Genomic DNA, 23,905 nt, shown 5'->3' on the forward strand with positions numbered 1-23,905 from the left:
TGACATAAGAATGATATGGAATATTAATGTGTTTGTATTAAAAGTGCTTAGGGAGGCTAGTCACTATATCCACATATATCCTACCCATCCCTTAGCCTACATTACAACCAAGTGAAGTCCTAATTGATCTTAGACTGGATAGGCTCGATTAGTTGAGTATTAAACTATGGGCAAGCCTATGGTGCATCTTTGTAGCATGTGAATGTTCTTTTGGAGAGTGAGCGAACTTTGTCCATCTGAGTTCCTAATTGTTTTTAATCATATTATTTGTGGAACTACGCTCTTGTGTGATGTGAGGGCATGTGATTCGCAAAGGAAAGATAAGTCTTGACTTCTATATAAAGTAGTTTGAGTAAGTGCGAATATTGCATGGTACGAGAGATTCGACTTCTGAGGCAAAGGTTGTTCACTACTAGGTGCAACTTGGTAAATTGTTCAAGGTGTGAGTCATTAAGGGAAGAGCTTAGGGAAGGAACTTTGATAGAGTGTGGTGGATTGCTAGAGGACTAGCAATAATTTAAGTGTGGGGTATTGATATTAGGCTATATAGTTGATATTTACACCTTAATATTGCCATGCTTTATTGTTGTTTTATAGGCAAATTGATAACAAAATGCTCTAATTGGTGTTCTTTTGCTTCGCAGGGAATAATCGAAGTGAGGAAGCACTACAGAGTGTTTTGGAGTCAATAATGTGATGAAAACGCCCAAATCAAGAAGTACCCGAGCATAAGGAAGCAAAAATGGACTGAGTGAAATCCATCGCGATGGAACCGCGGCAGATCAATTATGTGAGGCAGAATGTTCAGCGTTCACCGTGGTCGAGCCGCGGTCTTGCCGCGACCGCGGTGAACTGTTCACTCGCCAGAAAGTTTGGGGACCAAAGTGTAATTCGGGGAAAACTTGTTCCAAACCCTTATAAACTTTAGAAGCTCGCCCAAGACATGTTAAGCTTGTTTTTAGACTACTTTGGAGGCAAGAACAAGTGTGAGAAGAGCAACTAAACATTAGAGTTCTTCTATCTTCTCTTGATTATTGCAATTACCCATTATGAATAATTTAGTAGTTTTATCTTGTGTTGTCATGAGTAGCTAATTTCTTAGTCTAGGGTTTTGATTGAACCTATTGAAGGATGAACTTCTTGTTATGTTAATATAGTTTGCCCAGTTTAATCTCTATTTGTTCAACTATGTGCTCGTTGTAGTTAATTGACAGGATCCTCAATTAGTTGTGCCTATTTAGTGTGCGTAACTCGGGAGAGAGTGCATATTTAGGTCAATTGGGCTCCTGATTGCTGAACTTGAAAAGTATTCCCTTGTCTCCAGGTGGGCTCCTGACTGCAACAAAATAAACAACAAAGAAAATTTTCTGCCCCAGTGGTAACTGGGTACAGCATGTTATCAAATATTAAAAATTAAAATCTAAAATTTGAATTGCACTTCCCTTGTTCTCCAGGTGGGCGCCTGATTGCTGAAGCTTGAAAAGTATTCCCTTGTTCTCCAGGTGGGCTCCTGATTGCTGAACTTGAAAAGTATTCCCTTGTTCTCCAGGTGGGCTCCTGTCTGCAACAAAATGAGCAAACAAAGAAAATTTTCTGCCCCAGTTTGGTAACTGGGTACAGCATGTTANAACCGGAAGGGAGTCCATCAGTAGGGGAAATCATAACCTTAGATCCTTCTCTTAATTGTTTACAACTTAATCATAGTTAGTTTTCAGCTGCTTATTTACATTCATTCTTAGTTAGTAGAAACATCTTCAATTGTTATTCGCAGCGTTTGGGAAGTTGATTCCGTGGAACTTAGTAAGTCTAATGAGAGTAATTGATAGGTTAATTCCTTGTGGGTTCGACTCTGGGCTAAATACTCAGATTATATTTGCAACGTCCGCGTGTCCTTTTTATAAGGCATAGTTGGGCGTGATCAGGTACGCCTACCACAAGATAGTTGAAATGGGAGCGGGTGGTATGCCTACCACAAGATAATTGAAATGGGAGCGGGTGGTACGCCTACCACAAGATAATTGAAATGGGAGCGGGTGGTACGCCTACCACAAGATAAATAAAATGGGAGCGGGTGGCACGCCTGCCACGAGATACAGGAAATGGGATCGAGTTGCACGCCTGCAACAAGATGTGAAAAGAAAGTGAAATTTGCTTTTGTTTCCTTATTCTTGTTAGTGGTTGGATTTTGATCCCTTTATAATTCTCTTGATATTCTATTTTTACCTGTTATTCCCCAAAGCATGTTTCCCCCTCCCAGCTTTACTTGTTTACTTCTATATTTCTTTTCCGCTGTATATATATATATGAACTGCATAGGTTTATGTGGTAGTCTGGTCCCAGCCTCGTCACTACCTCGCCGAGTTTAGGCTAGGCACTTACCAGCACATGGTGTCAGTTGTGCTGATGCTACACTCTGCACTCTTTTGTGCAGATCCTAGTGCTGTTGACTTCGGACAGTAGATCAGTTGGCTACCTTCAGTCCGCGCGGAGATCCAAGGTAGACCTGCAGGCGTCCGCAGGCCCTGGCGTCTCCTCTATCTTCTATCCCTGTTTCATTTTCCTTATTTCCGAAACAGTGTACTGTTATTTCTTCAGACTTTGTGTGTAGTGAATTCTTAGACTGTCTGTGACACTGTGACACCAGGTTTTGGGTGGTTAAGGCTTGAGTAATTGTAATAGACATAGATTCCCGATATTTCATTTCATTATTTTCTTCCGCTTAATATAACTTTCTGCTGTTTATACGTTATCGCCCTGTGCTTGATAAAAAGGAATAAATGGATAATGAAGTAATTAGTTTTAAAGAATTAGCTTGCCTAGCTCACATTAGTAGGCGCCATCACGACTCCCGAGGGTGGAAAATCCAGGTCGTGACAAGTTGGTATCAGAGCTCTAGGTTACATGGGTCTCACAGTTCACAGACAAACTTAGTAGAGTTTGAGGGATCGGTACGGAGACGTCTGTATTTATCCCCCAGAGGCTACAGAGTTAGGAAAATTCCATATCTTTTCTTTCCTGTCGTGCGATTTTGTTCTCACAGTGCTAAATTGAAACCCCTACTCTTGTCCTTTCGCGAATGGCGAGGTCACGTACCGCTTCTTCAGCCGAACAGCAGCACAGACCGGTGATAAATCAGCTACGTCTTTGTAAGCTTTGTGCAGGTTGGATAGGTTTCACCAAGCTCTTCACTATTATCAGCGGTGCAACTACTGAGGATCCCCAGAATTATCCAGACAACTGTCATAAGGTTCTCAGGAACATGGGGATAGTGGAGACCAATAGGGTCGATTTTTCTACTTTTCGCTTGACTGGATCGGCCAAGACTTGGTGGAGAGATTATTGCTTGGCTAGACCAGCCAGATCACCAGCTTTGACTTGGAAGCAGTTCACTCAGCTATTTCTTGAGAAGTTTCTCCCCATCACTCAGAGAGAGGCATATCGGAGGCAGTTTGAGTGTCTCCAGCAGGGTTCTATGACTGTTACCCAGTATGAGACCAGATTCATAGACTTGGCTCGTTATGCTCTTTTCATACTTCCCACCGAGAGAGAGAGGGTGAGGAGGTTCATTGAAGGACTTATTCAGCCGATTCATCTTCAGATGGCTAGGGAGACAGGGAGTGAGATTTCTTTCTATGAGGCGACCAATGTGTCCAGGAGAGTGGAGATGGTTCTGTCACAGGGAGGTGGTCATGGTTCGGACAAGAGGCCTCGTCATTCAAGCCGATTCAGTGGTACCTCGTCTGGAGGCAGGGATTCGTATGGTAGAGGCCATCCTCCCAAGCCTTTTCAGTCAGCACTTCAGGTTTCTCACGGTGCTTCAGGTGGTCTTGGTTCTCAGATACAGTATTCCGATCAGCAGTCCTACAGCGCACCACCAGCTCCTATCAGTGTACCGCCACTTCAAAGTTTTCAGGGTCGTTAGCCCCAGCAGCCAAGGGCTTGTTTTACTTGTGGCGACACAAGGCACATTACTAGGTATTTCCCTCGAGCACCGAGTAGCTCTCAGCATCAGGGTTCCCGTGCCATGGTTCAGGCACCGAGTGTTCCACAGCCCGCCCAGCCAGCTAGAGGTGGGGGTAGAGGTGCTAGATGTGGAGGTAGAGGTCCTAGAGGTGGAGCTCAGGCCGCTAGAGGTGGAGGCCAGCCAGCAGCAGGCCGTCCCAGAGATGTAGTTCAGGGTGGTGGGGCCCAGCCCCGATGTTATGCTCTTCCAGCCAGGCCCGAGGCTGAGGCTTCAGATGCAGTTATTACAGGTACGGTTCTGGTTTGTAGTAGGGATGCTTCAGTGTTATTTGATGCAGGGTCTACGTACTCGTATGTGTCATCTTATTTTGCACCATACCTGGTCATGCCTAGTGATTCTCTGAGCATTTCTGTTTATGTGTCTACACCGGTGGGTGATTCTATTGTGGTAGATCGAGTCCATCGCTTTTGTATAGTCGTGATTGGGGGTTTTGAGACTCGTGTAGATTTGTTGCTTCTGAACATGGTCGATTTTGATGTCATATTAGGGATGGACTGGTTATCACCTTACCACGCTATCTTGGATTGCCATGCCAAGACTGTGACCTTAGCCTTACCGGGTTTACCTCGTTTAGAGTGGAGAGGGACTCCTGGTCATTTTACCCGTAGTGTTATCTCCTATGTGAAGGCTCGGCGTATGGTCGACAAGGGGTGCTTGGCCTATTTAGCCTATGTTCGTGATTCTAGTGCTGAGGTTACTTCTATTGAGTCTGTGCCCGTTGTCCGTGAGTTTCCTGAGGTATTCCCTTCAGATCTTCCGGGTATGCCACCCGACAGGGACATTGACTTTTGCATTGATTTGGCTCCGGGCACTTAGCCCATTTCTATCCCGCTGTATCGTATGGCCCCGCCTGAGTTGAAAGAGTTGAAGGAGCAGTTGCAAGACTTGCTTGAGAAGGGTTTCATTAGACCCAATGTTTCGCCTTGGGGTGCGCCGGTGTTGTTTGTTAAGAAGAAGGATGGGTCGATGAGAAAGTGTACTGATTACCGGCAGTTGAACAAGGTTACAATCAAGAATAAGTATCCATTGCCGAGGATCAATGATTTGTTTGATCAGCTTCAGGGTGCCAAAGTATTTTCGAAGATTGACTTGAGATCTGGCTACCATCAATTGAGGATTAGGGCATCCGATGTCCCTAAGATATCTTTTCGCACTCGGTACGGGCATTATGAGTTCTTGGTTATGTCATTCGGGTTGACAAATGCCCCAGCAGCTTTTATGGACTTGATGAATCGAGTGTTCAGGCCTTACTTGGATTCGTTAGTGATAGTCTTCATTGATGATATTTTGATATATTCCCGCAGCCAGGAGGAGCACGAGCAGCATCTTAGAGTGGTTCTTCAGACTTTGAGGGATAGTCAATTGTATGCTATGTTTTTGAAGTGTGAGTTCTGGTTGAGTTCGGTTGCATTCCTGGGTCATGTTGTGTCAGCAGAGGGTATTCAGGTTGATCCAAAGAAGATTGAGGCAGTCAAGAATTGGCCTAGGCCAGCATCAGCTACAGAGATTCGGAGTTTCTTGGGATTGGCAGGCTACTATTGTTGGTTTGTAGAGGGGTTTTCATCTATCGCAGCCCCGATGACCAGGTTGACCCAGAAGGGTGCCCAGTTCAGATGGTCGGGTGAGTGTGAGGCGAGCTTTTAGAAGCTCAAGACAGCTTTTGACTACGGCACCGGTGTTGGTTTTGCCCATAGGTTCAGGGTCTTATACAGTTTATTGTGATGTATCTCGTATTGGACTTGGTGCGGTGTTGATGCGGGATGGTAAGGTCATTGCCTATGCTTCGCGGCAGTTGAAGATTCATGAGGAGAACTATCCAGTTCATGATTTGGAGTTAGCAGTCATTGTCCACGCATTGAAGATTTGGAGGCATTATCTGTATGGTGTGGCATGTGAGGTGTTCACGGATCACAAGAGTCTGCAGTACTTGTTCAAGCAAAAGGAGTTGAATTTGAGGCAGAGGAGGTGGTTGGAGCTATTGAAAGACGATGATATCACCATCTTATATCATCCGGGAAAGGCCAATGTGGTGGTTGATGCTTTGAGTAGGAGGTCAGCCCGTATGGGCAGTCTTGCTTATATTCCGGTCGATGAGAGACCGCTTGCTTTGGATGTTCAGGCTTTGGCCAATCAGTTCGTGAGGTTGGATGTTTCTGAGCCCAGCCGTGTGTTAGCTTGCACAGACGCTCGTTCTTCGTTATTGGAGCGTATCCGAGATCGGCAGTATGATGATCCCATTTGTGTGTCCTTAGAGACACGGTGCAGCACGGAGGTGCCAAGCAGGTTACCTTAGGTGATGATGGAGTTCTGAGATTGCAGGGTCGAGTTTGTGTGCCTAATGTGGATGGTCTTCGAGAGTTGATTTTAGAGGAGGCCCATAGCTCCCGATACTCTATTCATCCTAGCGCCGCAAAGATGTATCAGTATTTGCGGCAACATTATTGGTGGCGGAGAATGAAGAAGGATATCGTTGCATATGTGGCTCGGTGTTTAAATTGTCAGCAGGGTTAAGTACGAGCATCAGAGGCCCGGTGGTTCATTTCAGAGGATTGAGCTTCCCGAGTGGAAGTGGGAGCGGATCACTATGGATTTCGTTGTTGGACTCCCACAGACTCGGAGGAAGTTCGATGCATAGCCTGTTTGGCCAAGCTTCTTTTTTGCCAAAAGTGCTTTTTTTTGGCCTAAAGCACTTTTGGCCAAAAATTGAAGTGTTTGGCCAAGCTTTTGGAAGGAAAAAAGTACTTTTGAGGAGAAGCAGAAGCAGTTTTGGAGAAGCAGAAAAAGGTAGCTTCTCTCCAAAAGCACTTTTTTGAGAAGCACTTTTGAGAAAAATACACTTAGAAGCAGTTTTTTAAAACTTGGTCAAACACTAATTGCTACTCGGAAGTGCTTTTCAAACTGATTAACCAAACACAAACTGCTTCTCACCAAAAGTACTTTTGAGAAAAGCACTTTTGAAAAAAAGCACTTCTTAAAATAAGCCGATTTTTGCAGCTTGGCCAAATGGGCTAGCAGTATGGGTCATTGTTGATAGGCTGAGCAAGTCAGCACATTTCATTCATGTGGTAGTCTCCTATTCTTCCGAGAGATTAGCTGAGATCTATATCCGCGAGATTGTTCGTCTTCATGGTGTGCCCGTGTCTATCATTTCGGATCGAGCTACGCAGTTCACCTCACATTTTTGGAGAGCAGTTCAGCGAGAGTTGGGCACACGAGTTGAGTTGAGCACAGCGTTTCATCCTCAGACGGACGGGCAGTCCGAGCGGACCATTCAGATTTTGGAGGATATGCTCCGAGCTTGTGTTGTAGACATGTGATTTTTGACCCTCCCCAAGATTTTTCATATTTTAGTATGTAAATATTTAATTTAGGCTGAATATAGCTATTTCAACTAATTTTGACTCTTTTACTTTATTTCGTCACAAAAATAAAAATTACAAAAAAATATATTTTAGTTTACGTATTTTTGGTAAATTTAAATAAAAAATATACAAAAATAGTACCTTATTTTTATTTTTAAATAATCTTGAAAACACAAAAATAGTTTTATGTTTTATAGTTTAGTTCAATTAATTAAAATTAGTTTTATTTTTTTATATTATAATTGTACATAATTTTAGAAGGAGGAATTAGTTTTAGGTTGGTTTATCCCGTCTTTATAAATCTTGTAGTTCNCTTCAAGAAGACAAAGCAGCCAGCCCCTCCCTTCATCCATCGTGTTTCAGCTTCTCCCGTCCATACATCTCGCCGTAAACCAGCACAGAACTCGCTGGAGATCAATGCCAAACGACCACCAACCAGACCCCTCAACCATCGGTCATCATCTCCAGCCAGCCATAACGCCAACCACCCGCGAAAACCACTCTAGAATCCATCGAAACAATAATCCAAGACCCATTGATTGCAGCTGATATCTTTACTCCAACGTTTCCATCCATGGCGTCGGTTGGGTTCAAGGTCGTAGTTCGGTTTAGCCGTCGAAGCTCCGTTCGTAGCTCCTGTCTCGGTCAAGCAATATGTAATTGAGATGCTATGGTTGAAAGCAGTAAAGGTCCATTATTTTTTACCCATTTTATCTTCATATTCACTCTGTTAGTCTAGAGAATGGTTTTGACTAATTATTGCTCTTCTGTGTTGATTTGCCTTACGTAGTAGTCCCACTTAGTTAATCTTTTGTCTTGTGCCATGATTTGATTTATGAGATCCATGCTCAATTCATTGTTTATAATTTAATATTTGTGGTGTTCTTGGAGATTAGTGAGAGGAATTGGAGATTTGGTCACCAACAAGGGTGAGGTCCGTTGCTCCTGTTCTTTTATGTTGGACTTCCACAATATCTTGTTGTTTTGGGCTAATATAGGGATTCTTGGTTTGAAATGGCTCCTCTTCAAATTAATTGGGCCGAAAGAGAAATTGTTAGGCCCCATAACTTTAGTATATGATTAAATAAACTAGCCCACCTTTCCATAGCTAATTTATTTTATTTCTTCCATAATACTTTCTATAACCTTGGCCTTCACAATAATATCAAATTTAGGAAAAATAATCATGAACATTCGTAGTTTGCTCTAGTTGAGTATAATCTTTTTGAAATAATTTGAGGTGTGCATGTCGAATAAAAACCCATGGCCCTCACTTAATTAATTTTAACTCTTTAGAATTCGAGGCGTGCCATTTAGCAAATTTCCATGGCCCTCGCAAAGTTAACAACGCGTAGTTGCTTTAGGCACGTTATTTTAATAATATTACCTTCCTAAATTCGGGTGCGCATTTCATGTGACTCAAATCCAAATCTTAATAACGTTGAATAAAATGTGTTTCGGATTGCGGGTGCATTTTATGTGACGCGGTCCAAAGATATGTTTTAGACGACGTTAAATCTTCTTTAAAATTAATAAAAAGTGGTTAATAAGTTTAAAATTGCACCATAGGTTAGAACATGTATTAAAATAGATAATGGGCCAATTATAATAGTTTAAGCGACCGTGCTAGAACCACGAAATCCGGGGGTGCCTAACACCTTCCCTCGGGTTAACAGAATTCCTTATTCAGAATTTCTGATTCGCAGACTTCACAAGGAAAGTTGAATTTTCCTCGATTTGGGATTAAAATAAACCGGTGACTTGGGACACCAGAAAATAAACTATCCCAAGTGGCGACTCTGATAAATAAATAATCCCATTTCGAATAATGTCACTTAAAGTGGAAAAACTCCCTTATATACTACTCTTCGGGGTGGTATGTAAAAAAAGAGGTGTGACAGCTCTAGCGACTCTGCTGGGGAACCAAACCCAGAACTTCGGTTCAGGGTTCAAGAATTCGAGCTTAAAATAGTTGTTATGATTGGCTTTATTTATTATCTGATTTTCCTACATGTTTAAGCCTAATGTGCTAAATGCTTTTACCGCTTTGATATTCTGTGGATTGTATATAAACTGCTACGAAACCCTTCCTCTCTCTGAGTCTTCTAAATCATGGAGAAGGGTGCACTTCGTGTGACTTCCTTCTGTCTAGAGTCTTATCCCATTTTAGAACGAGGTTCGGACAAGTTGCAAAGCCGGTGAAGCTTCTGTATTCCCGGTACGCTGCCCCCCCCCTCGGCTCGAGTTGTCCGCTCGGGTAAGCCAGGTCTAGAATAATAAACCCAGGTTTTAAACCTAGTATAACAAAGCCTCATGCCGAATCCCTAGTAAGAACGCTTGTTTGCATCATGTGCATTTGACTTTGGGGACTCAACACAGGGGTTGGGTCCGTCTAGGACAGGTGTACCCAAATTAAAAGACCATCCTGATGCATCTTACGTGCTACTTGCGCATCTGTCTGTTCAGGCTTGCATGTTGACTGGCTTCTAGAAAAGGGAAAGAAAATGAAAAAAAAGAGAAAAAAGTGAGAGGTAGGTATTTAGAAAATTCTGAAACTCTCCTGAAATTCAAAAAAAAAAACAGAAAAAAAAAAAAGAAAAGTCATTTCAAAATAAGTCATGTTTTTCTTGTTCCGTCAAAATGGACGAACTACGCGGGTCTGATTCTCACCGGATGTGAGATACGTAGGCAAACCTCATCGGTTCCGGCCGACAATTTTCAAAAAAATCCAAAAATATTTTCCATTACTTTCTTCTTTAGAAAGTCTTTCCTTTAGACCCAAATTTTAAAAAAAATACAAAAATATTTTCTTTTAATTTCTTCTCAAAATCCAAAAATATTTTCATTCTTCTTTCAAAAATTAAAAGGAAAATTCAAGATTCAAAAATGTTTTCCTTTTTCTTTAGAAGTATTTCTTTCATGAATTCAAAATAAAAGTCCAAAAATCCAAAAAAAAAATTCTTTCTTCTTTAGAAGTTTTTCCTTCGAAATTCCAAAAAAAAAAAAATCGAAATTCAAAAACATTTTCTTTCTTCTTTATAAGTCTTCCTTGGAAATAAAAAAAAATCAAAATCAAAATCCGAAAAAAAGAGTTAGTTTATTTACTTTATTCCTGATCTTCCCGAACTACGCAAGATCTGATTCATGTTCCCACATGATACATAGGCAACCTACATCAGGTTCGATCAACCAAAAAAAAAATGAAAATGAAAAAAAAAAGTGAAGAAAAGAAAAAATTGTTGATAATAATAAGGACTGACTGAGTCCATTCTAACATGTTTTTGTTTTGAATTGTGAAGAAAGTTGAGGTGGTCTGTTTGTGGTAAGCTGGAAACACAAGATCCAAGGAAAAATGATAACTGACATCGAAACTGTTACAAATGCTCAAGAGACTCAGGGTCAGAGGGTTCAACAAGAGTCTACTGTGTTTGAGAAAAATAGAATACTGAGACAGCAAATGACCGAAATGTGTCAAGCATGGGCCAGTGGTCAAGGACAACCTCGTCATGAGTCACAATTTGCTACACAACAAGAGCAGTACCACTCTCCTGAGTACCACTCGTACTCGTTTTATCTTCCTGCAAACATTGAGAAACCTGCCCGAAAGATGACACAGGAAGAAATGACCCAAAGAGTAAAAAGCTTAGAACGACGGTTGAAAAAACATGCAAGGGTTGGCAGGTCAGAAGAGTATTGCCTTCAGGGATCTATATATGTTCCTCGATGTCCATTTGTCGCCTGGTTTCAAGAATCCCAAATTTAAAAGTGTGATGGACATGGAGTATGAGAATCCTCTCGGGAACTTGCCGACTGAAATTGAAGAAGGCCATGGTGATTCTGATGAGCAAATTTGTGGCTAAATGTCAGGCTTGTCAATTGAAAAGTCATTCCCTCCTCACTTAGGAAGGAATCTTGGTAGCTTGTTTTGATGTTTTTTCTGTTATCTGGTTTATTTCAGGGTTGTGATCCAGATTTTATTTGCTTTATTGAGTAAAACCCTTCTATCTTTCTATTCTGTTTGTATGAGTCATGTCTGTCTGTTTTGTTGCTATTTTCATTATCCGGGTTATTTTAGGTTTGTAACTCGAATCTTAGGTTGCTTGTTTAGTCGTCAAACCCTTCCATCCTTATTCAATAAAATTCAGTTTGTCCTTTTGTGTCATTCTATTCTTAGTTCTTTTCGCGCTAGTTCTAATAACATGACATGCATGCGGAAATTTTGGCCTGATCTTAGAAACTGATTTAATCTGGAATTGGATAACTGAAAAAAAAAAGAAGCACTTTTGAGGATGAATAAAGAGTTGAAATACTTGGGAATTAAGGTCGAGTAAAAGTCACCTTCGGATCATTGTGAAGATCGGGTTTGAGGAAGAATCAATTGAAGATTGTTGGAAAGATTAACGTTAATGGATGGAAAGTGTCTTGTGACCACGACACACCAAGAAGACAGGCATGTTCATCAATGTTGTGATTGCAAAAGGATAATATGTTTGGCGTTCTCGAGGTTGGGAGGCCCTTTTGCTGCTACCCAAACACTTTATACCCTTTGTTACCCCTTTGAGCNTAGCATCATCTACTTAAACAACTAGCATAAAAATAGATCACGTATTTTTAGAGTCACATCAATAAATTTAATTTTTATTACCATTCTCACGATAAACAGAGATTATGGCAGTTATGAAGTAAAGGTATAGTGGGTTATTAGATATTATGTTTTATGGATTTGAGCTAAGGGGGGCAGTCTGCTATCGACGATCAGCTTGCATGGTTACATGTTATATTAATTTCATTCCGATGCATATTTTTGGGTCAGTTATGATTAAAGAGGTTGGTTTTGAAGATCACCTGAACAAGGTAATTACTGGATGCATGATGTGTTATGCTTTATGGGCATATGGGAAATCTTGGATTGATTCAAGTTTGTTATTCGTGGTGGAGGTAGTATGCAGTGAGTACGGATTCACTCAGTTGCTTAGAGATATGGGTGTTTGTGTGCTAATGGAGCACATGTCATTCGGCTCGTATTGGTGGTGCATTGGAGATTTGAGCGTAGTGGATGACTCTCGAGAAGATTTATATGAGTTCATAATTCAAATTTGGTATTTGAGGATTTTTTGGATTATGTATATGGTTAAGATTTGAGATTTTCTGTGGGTGGTGTCGAGACTTACGGTATCTCTGTAACATTAGTGATTCTACTAGTATCGGAGAGGTTAAAGAAATAGCTTCAAATTCACATAAGATTTCTTCAGAGTGGGTATCTCGATTGTGACATTATTGAGTGCTTAAGAGGGAATACAATGGTTTATGGGCCTTAGGACGACCTGGTTTCATGGTAGGATCTCTTAGGGTGAGCTTAGGGTTAAGGAACTTAGCAGACTGATAGGGAGAGGTGTTAACTTGAAGGCAAGTCAAGGAGAACTCAAAAAAATAGGACAACTTGGTAGTGGGTTGGATCATCATAATAATAGAAGCGATCGGTTCCTTTGGTGTGGTAAGACTCTATAGGTGTTTTTGGCAATAGTCTTGGGCTTGGAGACATGCGTTTTGGTTGAGTTAGAGGGATTTAGTTCTGATGGATAGGTCATGTGTAAATGGGTTTCGAAGAATTCCCAATGGTCTCGACCATGGCTTGTGGCAGATGTTTTCTGCAAGCATAAAAGAGTTTTGTTGCGTGTGGTGATTTTCTACTGGATGGGGTCAAGGGGAAGGTTTATAGCTGACAGAATGTGTACCCTGCTCGTGATTCAGAGTTGATAATGGGGTTCTCGTATTTTCATATGATGGCATGATAGATGTGGTGCGACGTGTGAGATTGAGGTTTGAATATACGAGGTTTCGGTCCTGTTCGAAGGGAAGGTCATGAGTTCTAGACAACATGGACGATTTCAGATGTTTAGAGGAATATTGGAACTATCTTGTATCGCTTGCTACGAGTGCACAATTCAGAAGGCACACTGTGTTTTGATTTGTAGATGCTTGACTGGTATTACAGTAATCGCCTAGTTGATCGACTGCTGATGTTCAGATTTTGCTATATGGAACGAAAGAATTATGGAAGTATTTATCGCAAGATGATTGTGTATGAGGGATGTGTTAGTCATTTTAGTGGTGTAGACATGTGATTTTTGAACCTCCCCAAGATTTTTTATATTTAGCACGTAAATATTTAATTTAGGCCTAATATAGCTATTTCAACTAATTTTGACTCTTTTGCTTTTTTTCGTCACAAAAATGAAAATTACAAAAAAATATTTTAGTTTACGTATCTTTGGTAAATTTCAATAAAAAATGTACAAAAATAGTACCTTATCTTTATTTTTTTTATAATCTTGAAAACACAAAAAATAGTTTAATGTTTTATAGTTTAGTTCAATTAATTAAAATTAGTTTTATATTTTTATATTATAATTGTACATAATTTTAGAAGGAGGAATTAGTTTTAGGTTGGTTTATCCCGTCTTTATAAATCTTGTAGTCCATTTCTTTTTTAGTCTTTGGCCTAATTCCCTAGCCCATAATCCCTAGGCCCATACCCCTAACCTAATCGCTACCCCTATATAATATTACCTACACCTAAAAATATAAACCTACACCACAAACACACCAAAAACACACAATCAGCCGCACCCCACACATGGACACCTAGACTAAGAGCAAAAGCTGCGCATCAGCTAGAGAAGGAGGAGCTGGTGCCTTCTCTTCTTCTTCATGGATCTCACTGAAATAAACTGTACCAAAGGTTCCATTAACACTCCAAACTTCACCTCGTCTTCCTCCGAAAATACAGCTTGAAGTTACTGCAATACCAGCCCCAAAATCCCCATAAAACTCCATTAAAACACACCTGAAAATAGCTCCAGAAATAGCTCCTTTTCTCCACCATAAACGGCATCTAAAATAGCCCTTAAACCTCCCAAAAACGCTCCAAAAATCGCCTGAAACAGCTCCCAAAAACCAGCCGAAAAACGGCTTCAAAAGCTGCTGAAAAAAAACAGCATCAAAAGCTGCTGAAAAACAGCATCAAATTCTGCTGAAAAAATGCATCAAATAAGCTGAAAAACATAGCAAAACTTACTTCAAAACCTACCGCAAATCAGCTGAAAATCCACCCAAAAATAGTGCCAAAACCACCCCGAAACTGTTGTAACTCCGCTAGTTTGGTCGCTACTGCTTCAGCTATTCAACCACCAGCGAAGCGTCATCTTTTCCATCACTGTTTCAACCTCAAAATAGTCCAAACATCAGCCACTAAATCATTGGTTTGAAGGTCGATCGAGGTCGCAAGTCGCAATTTTCTGTTCGAGGTTCCGTCACCGGTCCAATGCTTGGGTCAATAGCTCGTTTTAGGCTCGCTGTATTTTTGGAGATTTTCTTTCACTGTGACTGTAGGATATGAAGCAATAAAGGTTCAATTTCTTTCCCCATCTATTTATTCCTTTTAAATTTTCTATACATGTGACACTTTATTTAGCATGGTTATATGAATATTCTGATTTCTGATGTGTGATGAAGACGAAATGCAATAGGGTATTCTTTCTGTTCCTTGAATTTCTTTTACTTAGGTGTGTGATTTAATTAAATTAAGTATGTTGCTAATGTGCTTTGACGCATAGTTTTGTATGAGTAAAGCCCTTTGGAGTAATTTGAGGCGTGCCATGCCAAATAAAATCTAAAAAATGCATTGCCCTCATTTAATTAATTTTAAATCCTTAGAAATCGAGGTGCGCCATTTAGCGAATTTTCCATGGCCCTCGCAAAGTTAAAAACGCGTAGTTGCTTTAGGCGCGTTATTTTAATAATTACCTTCCTAAACTCGGGTGTGCATTTCATGTGACCCAAATCCAAATCTTAATAACGTTGAATAACATGTGTTTCGGATTGCGGGTGCATTTCATGTGACGCGATCGAAAGACATGTTTTAGACGACGTTAAATCTTCTTTAAAATGAATAAAAGCGGTTATTAAGTTAAAATTTTACCCTAGGCTAAAACATGTACTAAAATCAGATAATAGGCCAATTGTAATAGTTTAAGCGAGCGTGCTAGAACCACGGAATCCGGGAGTGCCTAACATCTTCCCTCGGGTTAATAGAATTCCTTATTCAGAATTTCTGGTTCGCAGACTTCAAAGCAAAGTCAAATTTTCCTCGATTTGGGATTTAAAATAAATCGGTGACTTGGGACACCAAAATAAACTATCCCAAGTGGCGACTCTAAATTGAATAAATAATCCCATTTCGAATAATGTCACTTAAATTAGAAAAACTCCCTTGTACTACCTTCGGGTGTGTAAAAAGGAGGTGTGACAGCTCTGGCGACTCTGCTGGGGACCCAAACCCAGAACTTCGGTTCAGGGTTCAAGAATTCGAGCTTATAATAGCTATTATGATTGGCTTTATCTGTTACATGATTTTCCTACATGTTTGAGCCCAATGTGCTAAATACTTTACCGCTCTGATATTTTGTGAATTGTATATAAACTGCTACGAAACCCTTCATCTCTCTGAGTCTTCTAAATCATGGAGAAGGGTGCACTTCGTGGGACTTCTCTTCTGTCTAGAGTTTTATCCCATTTTAGAACGAGGTTCGGACAAGTTGCAAAGCCGGTGAAACTTCTATATTCCCGGTACGCTGCCCCCCCTCGGCTCGAGTTGTCCGCTCGGGCAAGCCAGGTCTAGAACAATAAACACAGGTTTTTAAACCTAGTATAACAAAGCCTCATGGCGGATCCCTAGTAGGAACGTTTGTTTGCATCATGTACATTTGACTTTGGGGCCTCAACACAGGGGTTGGGTCCGTCTAGGACAGGTGTACCCAAATTAAAAGACCATCCTGATGCATCTTACGTGCTAATTGCGTATCTATCTGTTTAGGCTTGCATGTTGACTGGCTTCTAGATTAGGAAAGAAAATGAAAAAAAGAGAAAAAAGAAAATCAAAAAAAAGTGAGAGGTAGGTATTTAGAAAATTCTGAAACTCTCCCGAAATTCAAAAAAAAAAAGAAAAAAAGAAAAGTCATTTCAAAATAAGTCATGTTTTTCTGTTCCGTCAAAATGGGCAGAACTACGCGGGTCTGATTCTCACCGGATGTGAGATACGTAGGCAAACCTCATCGGTTCCGGCCCCCAATTTTCAAAAATCCAAAAAAATTCTTTTACTTCCTTCTTTAGAAAAGTTTTTCTTTGAGACCCACAGTTTTCAAAAAAATCCAAAAAATATTTTCCTTTAGTTCATCCTTTAGAGAGTCTTTCTTTTAGGCCCCAATTTTAAATAAAAAAAATACAAAAATATTTTCTATTAATTTCTTCTCAAAATCCAAAATATTTTTCATTCTTCTTTCAAAAATTGAAAAGAAAATTCAAGGTTCAAAATATTTTCTTTTTCTTTTGAAGCATTTCTTTCATAAATAAAATTCCAAAAATCCAAAAATATTTTCATTCTTCTTTAGAAATTTTTCTTCGAAATTCCAAAAAAAAAAAAGAAAAATAAAAGGTCGATATTCGAAAAAATATCTCTTTTCTTTAGAAGTCTTTCTTTGCAAAATTTTTGAAGAAAAAACAAAATCCAAAAATATTCTCTTTCTTTCGAAAAATAAACAAAAAAATTCAAAAAAAAGTTAGTTTATTTACTTTATTCTTGATCTTCCCGAACTATGCAAGATCTGATTCATGTTCCCACATGATACGTAGGCAACCCACATCAGGTTCGATCAACCGTTGAAAAGAAAAGAAAAAAAAATGAAAAACAAAAGTGAAAATGATGATAATAATAAGGACTGACTGAGTCCATTCTAACATGTTTTGTTTTGAATTGTGAAGTAAGTTGAGGTGGTCGGTTTGTGGTAAGCGGACAACACAAGATCCAAGGAAAAAATATTAATGACAACTGACATCGAAGCTGTTACAAATGCTCAAGAGGCTCCGGGTCAGAGGGTTCAACAAGAGTCTACTGTGGTTGAGGAAAATAGAATACTGAAACAGCAAATAGCCAAAATGTGTCAAGCATGGGCCAATGGCCAAGGTCAGCCTTGTCATGAGTCACAGTCCGCTACACAGCAAGAGCGGTACCACTCTCCTGAGTACCACTCGTACTTGTTTGATCTTCCTACAAACATTGAGAAGCCTACCCGAAAAATTGTACAGGAAGAAATGATCCAAAGAGTGAAAAGCTTAGAACAACGGTTGAAAAACATGCAAGGGTTGGCAGGTCAAAAGAGTGTTTCCTTCAAAGATCTATGTATGTTCCCTGATGTCCACTTGCCGCCTGGTTTCAAGACTCCCAAATTTGAAAAGTATGATGGACATGGAGACCCCATAACCTACCTGAAAAGGTATTGCAATCAGCTAAGAGGTGCGGGAAGAAATGAAGAATTGTTGATAGCTTATTTTGGGGAAAGCCTTACAGGAGTAGCATCTGAATGGGTTTTGGATCAAGACACATCTCGCTGGTACGTCTGGGATGACATGGCACAGGCCTTTGTCAAACAGTTCCAATACAACATCGACATTGCCCCAGACCCCAATTCCCTTTCAAACTGTGACGACCCGGCCCGTCGTCACGTGAGGTACCGCCTCGTTTCCCCCATTTTCTGCTTCCTTATGTTTTATTATATGAGTCTTGGGTTGATGAGTTGATTTGGATTGATTTTGGATGGAAATGAGACACTTAGTCTCTTTAAGGAAGGCTTGTTTTGGAAAGTCAACCGGATGTTGACCTATGAGTTAGAGGGCTCGGATGTGATTTCCGGTGATTTGGTTAGCTTCGGGGGATGATTTGTGACTTAGGAGTGTGATCGGAATTGATTTTGGAGGTCCGGTGTAGAAATAGGCTGGAATTGGCAAAGTTAGCATTTTGGCGATATCCGGATGATCGGTGAGATTTTGATCCGAGGGTCGGAATGGAATTCCGAGAGTTGCTGTAGCTTCGTGTGTGCAAAATTTCAGATCATTCGGAGGTGTTTTGGTTGGATTTTTGATCGAATGCGAGTTTCGGAAGATTTGGATGAACATAGGCTTGGATTTGATGTTATTTGATGGTTTAGGTGTTATTTGTGGTGTTTTGATGATTCGAGCAAGTTTGAATAAGGTGTTGGATCATGTTTGAGCTTTTAGTTGAGGTCCCGGGGGCCTCGGGGTGATTTCGGATGGCCATCGGGATGATTTTTGGACTTAGTAAGATTGCTGCAGGTCTGGTATATGGTATTTCCGCACCTGCGGAAAAGGAACCGCAGATGCGGTTGCGCAGGTGCGGGAGGAGGTTCGCAGGTGCGGTCTATGTCTTGACTAGAAGATTCCACAGATGCGGAAGGGAAGCCGCATCTGCGAGGCCGCAGATGCGGTAGTTGTGTCGCGAAAGCGGAGGCGGGTGGATTTTGCATTTCCGCAGAAGCGGACAATAACCCGCAGGAGCGAGGTCCGCATATGCGGTACAGGACCGCAGAAGCGGTCGTGGTCTTTAAGCGTGGATCCGCAGAAGCGGAAATTAATCGTAGAAGCAGTAGTCACAGATGCGGTAGTGGGACCGCAGATGCGAAAATCCCTATTATCAGAAGGGTTTTAAGGCTCATTGTTCCGCGAGCTTAAGTCTAATTCCACCATTTTTGAACAACCTTGGGAGCTTTTTGACGAGGATTAAAGAGGTTTTCGACTGGGATCGATTGGAGGTGAGTCTTATGGCCTAGAAACATCATTTAATTGTGGATTCAACACTTAAATTCATGGAAATTTGTTGAAACTCATCAAAAGAGGGTAAAGCTAGGGCTTGGGAATTTGGTGTTTCAAAGTGGAATTTGAGGGGCCAAATGGACTCCGATTTTGGTAAATTTGATATGTATAGACTCGTGGAAAGATGAGGAATCCGGTGATGTCAATTTTCTGATTTTTCGAGAAGTGGCCCCGGGGCTCGGGTTTTGCCAACTTTGTGAATTTTGATGTTTTTCGAGTCTTTTCGATTGGTTATATTCCCTTAGCCTATTGTAACGTATTCGTTGTGGATTTGGCCAGATTCGACGCGCGAGGAGGTTGATTTGCGAGGCAAGGGCATAGCAAGCTAGGACTTTGGCCAGCTTGGGGTGAGTAATGGTTATAAATGATGTCCTGAGGGTTTAAAACCCCAGATTTGCACAACGTAGTGCTATGTTGAGGTGAGACGCACGTTGCATGATGAGCGTGGGGTCCATTACTGCTGGAGATTTGGACTCGGTCCATCCCGATTGATGATTTTACTGTGTTTTTGACTGAGACTAAAATTATACCATTATAGTTTGGACTAGTTGCCATGTTTGGGGCCTTGTGCCGACCTGTAGCACCCTTATGGGTATTTGTACTGATTAACCTCACTTTACTCGGTAAAAATCATACCCTCAGTCATGTTTCTAACTGCTTAATAAAATACAAATTAGCTCTAAATAGCTAAACCAAAAGTGAGAGTAACATGTGGGATGGAGTCACTATCCTATCTTAGTATGCCCGAGGGGCTAAGTTCATATTGACTGAGAGGGGTTGAGAATCCCATTGTGAGGGTATTTGATATGTATTGGATCGAGCTGCACGCTGCAGCAGTATGTATATTTATACGGATCGGGCTGCACGCCGCAGCAGTATATCATGGGATCGGGCTGCACGCTGCTGTAGTATATTTATATGGATCGGACTGCACGCCGCAGTAGTATAGCGCTTGGGCTGAAGGAGCCCCTCCGGAGTCTGCACACCCCCAGTGAGCGCAGTCGACTATTATTATTGGATCGGGCTGCACGCCGCAGTATATATATATATATATATATACACACACGGATCGGGCTGCACGCCGCAGCAGTATACTATATGGATCGGGCTGCACGCCGCAGCAATATAATTATGATTCCGGTTATCGTGAGGAGTAAATGAGTTGAGTACTAGCTTAAAGGATTTTTACCTGGTTTCTTCATTCACTTGCTGTTTAAATGTTCTTACTGCTTTGATATAGAACTGCTTAGTGCTTTTTACGAGATTTCTTTCCGTCAGTCATTAATTATTGCTATTACTCACTGAGTCGGAGTACTCACTTTACTCCCTTCACCATGTGTGCAGATACAGGTATTCCAGAGGCGTAGATTGAGCTATTGCTGCTATTCAGATCTCACCGAAGTCATCGAGGTAGCTCCATGGCGTTTGCAGACCCGATTTCTCCCTCTATCCTCTTTACTTTCAGCATCTTTAGACTATCCTTTTGTTTAGGCTGTTCCTCAGACTTGTATTAGAGGCTCTTGACTTGTGACACCAGATCGGTGGGGTTTGTAGTGATATTTTCTTTGATTTCCGCACATTTTACCTACTGTTACAAATTCATATTCATGTTATTATGATATTTAAACTCTGTTAATTGGTAATGAACTCTATATGAGGGATTGAGAGTGTTGAATTGGTCAGGCTTGCCTAGCACTGCGTTGGGCGCCATCACGACCGGGTTGGGGTCGTGACAAGTTGGTATCAGAGCCTAGGTTATTAGGTCTCGCGGATCGGTACGGAGACGTCTGTACTTATCCTCGAGAGGCTGCAGAACCTTTAGGAAAATTCCACTTTCTTGAAATTCTTGTCGTGCGAACTTGTTGATTCGAATACTAAACTTCTCCTTATTCTATTCTCTCACAGATGGTGAGGACACGAGCTACCGGACATGACGGACGACCATCAGTGCCACCTACTGAGGCCACCAGAGGCCGTGGACGCGGTCGTGGCTGAGGTAGAGCAGCGAGGGCAGCACCAATTGATCCACCAGCTGCCCCAGTTCCGGATCAGGTTCCAGCAGTACCAGCTCAGCACCGTTTGTGCCCATAGTAATTCCTGGCCTTCAGGAGACGTTAGCTCAGATCTTGATAGTGTGCACGGGCCTGGCTCAGGTGGTTTCAGCCACCACAACACCAACAACTACTTCACAGGCCGGGGGAGGCAATCAGACCCCCGCTGCTCGCACACCTGAGCAGGTAGCATAGGGATTACAGACTCCAGAGGCACCTCCAACTCAGCCAGTGGTACCAGTACAGGAGTTTCAGGGTTCTAGTTATGCCGAGGCGAGCAGCGTCTCCTCGAGAGGTATTTGGTAGACTCTAGCGCTCTTGATATTTAGTGGAGCTGAGGGCGAGGATGCCAAGGGTTTTCTCGACAGATGTCAGCGGATGCTCCGTACAACGGGGATCTTGAGTCCAGTCGGTGTGGCTTTTACTACTTTCAGTTTACAGGAGCTGCCTTCACTTGGTTGGGGCGTATGAGCGACGTAGGCCGGCTGGTGCAGCACCTTTGAGCAGGAGTTCTCCACCTCTCTTTCTTGGAGAAGTATGTACCACAGTCTCGCAGGGAGAGCTGCGCAGACAGTTTGAAGGCTACGACAGGGAGATATGGCCAGTTGTCCCAGTATGAGATGAGATTTTCGGAGTTGTCTCGTCATGCAGTTTTTGCTGGTTTCGACAGATCATGAGCGTATCCGGAGGTTTGTTGATGGTATCGCCTACCCTCTCTTTGTTCTTAATGACTAGGGAACGAGTGTTTGGGTGCCACATTCGAGGAGGTAGTTGATATAGCCCGAGAGATTGAGTCGGTTCGCCGGCAGGATTGAGATAAGAGGGAGGCCAAGAGCCTCGAGGGTTCTTGGTAGTTACAGGGCGCTCCTTCGAGGGGCCAGTTCAAGCAGGGCTCGGGTCGTTCTTTCAGGCCGCTCAATCAGCTCGGACCCGAGTACCGAGGAGGATCTTCAGGTCGTGGTTATCAGGGTTCTCAGCAGAGTCAGCCATCTCTCAGCGCTCTTCCAGCATAGAGTTCGTCTCTTGCTCTATCTGCTCAGGGTTCTTCCAGGCCGAGTGCATCAACTAGTCACTCCGGCACGAGGGGTTCCCTTCAGTCCCAGTTCCCAGCACCCGGTAGTTGCTATGAGTGTAGAGAGTTCGGGCATATGCGGAGGGAGTGTCCTCGTCGTGCTGCTAGCTCATCTCAGCAGAGGGGTCAGCCCTCATCTTCTGGTCCACTTTCTTCAGTACCCGCCCCGCCAGCTAGGGGTGAGGGTCAGGCAGCCAGGGGTTGCCCCAGGTGTGGTGGTCGATCGGGCGGTGGTCAGGCTCGTTTTTATGCTCTCCAGGGCAGGACAGATGCTATTACTTCGGATGCTGTTATTATAGGTATTATTTCAGTCTGCCACAGGGATGCCTCAGTTTTATTTGATCCCGGTTCCACCTATTCCTATGTGTCTTCATATTTTGCTCATCATTTGGGTACGACCCGAGGGTGTCTTGCTTTACCTGTCCATGTATCTACCCCGGTGGGTGATACTGTTGTTGTGGACCATGTATACTGGTCATGTTTGGTTACTATTGGGGGTCTGGAGACCCGAGTTGATCTGTTGCTATTGAGCATGGTAGATTTTGATGTTATTTTGGGCATGGACTGGTAATCACCGTGTCATGCTATTCTAGACTGTCATGCTGAGACAGTCACTCTGGCTATACCGGGTGTACCGATGATCGAGTGGCATGGTATGACTGACTTATGTTCCTAGCAGGGTGATTTCATTCTTAAAGGCCCACCGTATGGTTGGGAAGGGTTGCCTTTCCTATTTGGCGTTCGTGAGAGATGTTGGAGCTGAGACTCCTAGCATTGATTCTGTCCCGGTTGTGAGTGAGTTTTCAGATGTGTTTCCTACAGACTTGCCGGGCATGCCGCCGAACAGGGACATTGATTTTGGTATTGCCTGGTTTCCGGGGTACTCAGGCCCCATTTTCCCATTCCACCCATATCGTATGGCACCAGCAGAGTTGAAAGAATTAAAGGATCAGCTTCAGGAACTCCTAGATAAGGGGTTCATTCGGCCGAGTGTGTCACCGTGGGGTGCACCGGTTCTATTTGTGAAGAAGAAAGATGGCACCATGAGAATGTGCATTGACTACAGGCAATTGAACAAAGTAACAGTGAAGAACAAGTACCCTTTGCCTCGTATTGATGATTTGTTTGACCAGCTTCAGGAAGCGAGGGTGTTCTCCAAGATTGACCTCCGTTCGGGCTATCACCAGTTGAAGATCAGGGATTCAGATATTATGAAGACTGCTTTCAGGACTAGATATGGGCACTATGAGTTTCTTGTTATGTCCTTTGGGTTGACTAATGCCCCAGCAGCATTCATGCATTTGATGAACAGTGTGTTTCGGCCGTATCTGGATTCGTTCGTTATTGTTTTCATTGATGATATTCTGGTGTACTCGTGTAGCCAGGAGGAGCACGCACAGCATTTGCGAGTTGTATTGCAGAGATTGAGGGAGGAGAAGCTTTATGCAAAGTTCTCCAAGTGTGAGTTTTGGCTCAGTTCAGTGGCTTTCTTGGGGCATGTGGTGTCTAGCGAGGGTATTCAGGTCGACCCGAAGAAGATAGAGGCGGTGCAGAGTTGGCCTAGACCGACCTCAGCCATAGAGATTTTGAGTTTTCCTGGGTTGGCAGGTTATTATCGGCTGGGTTTTTTTCAGGGGTATTTTTCCGTCTATTGGCCATTCGCCCTTGACCA

General features: G+C 42.2%; 1 protein-coding gene across 1 annotated transcript; it reads left to right on the forward strand.

Annotated features, from left to right (window-relative positions):
* Positions 23,283–23,702, forward strand: LOC109230539 (RNA-directed DNA polymerase homolog; the record flags this gene model as incomplete). Its single annotated transcript, XM_019396025.1, has 1 exon — positions 23,283–23,702. A coding segment is annotated over exon 1 (420 nt), but the record flags the coding sequence as incomplete, so codon positions are not given.

The sequence above is a fragment of the Nicotiana attenuata genome, chromosome 7 (assembly GCF_001879085.1).
Source record: "Nicotiana attenuata strain UT chromosome 7, NIATTr2, whole genome shotgun sequence".
Classification (NCBI taxonomy): Eukaryota; Viridiplantae; Streptophyta; class Magnoliopsida; order Solanales; family Solanaceae; genus Nicotiana; species Nicotiana attenuata.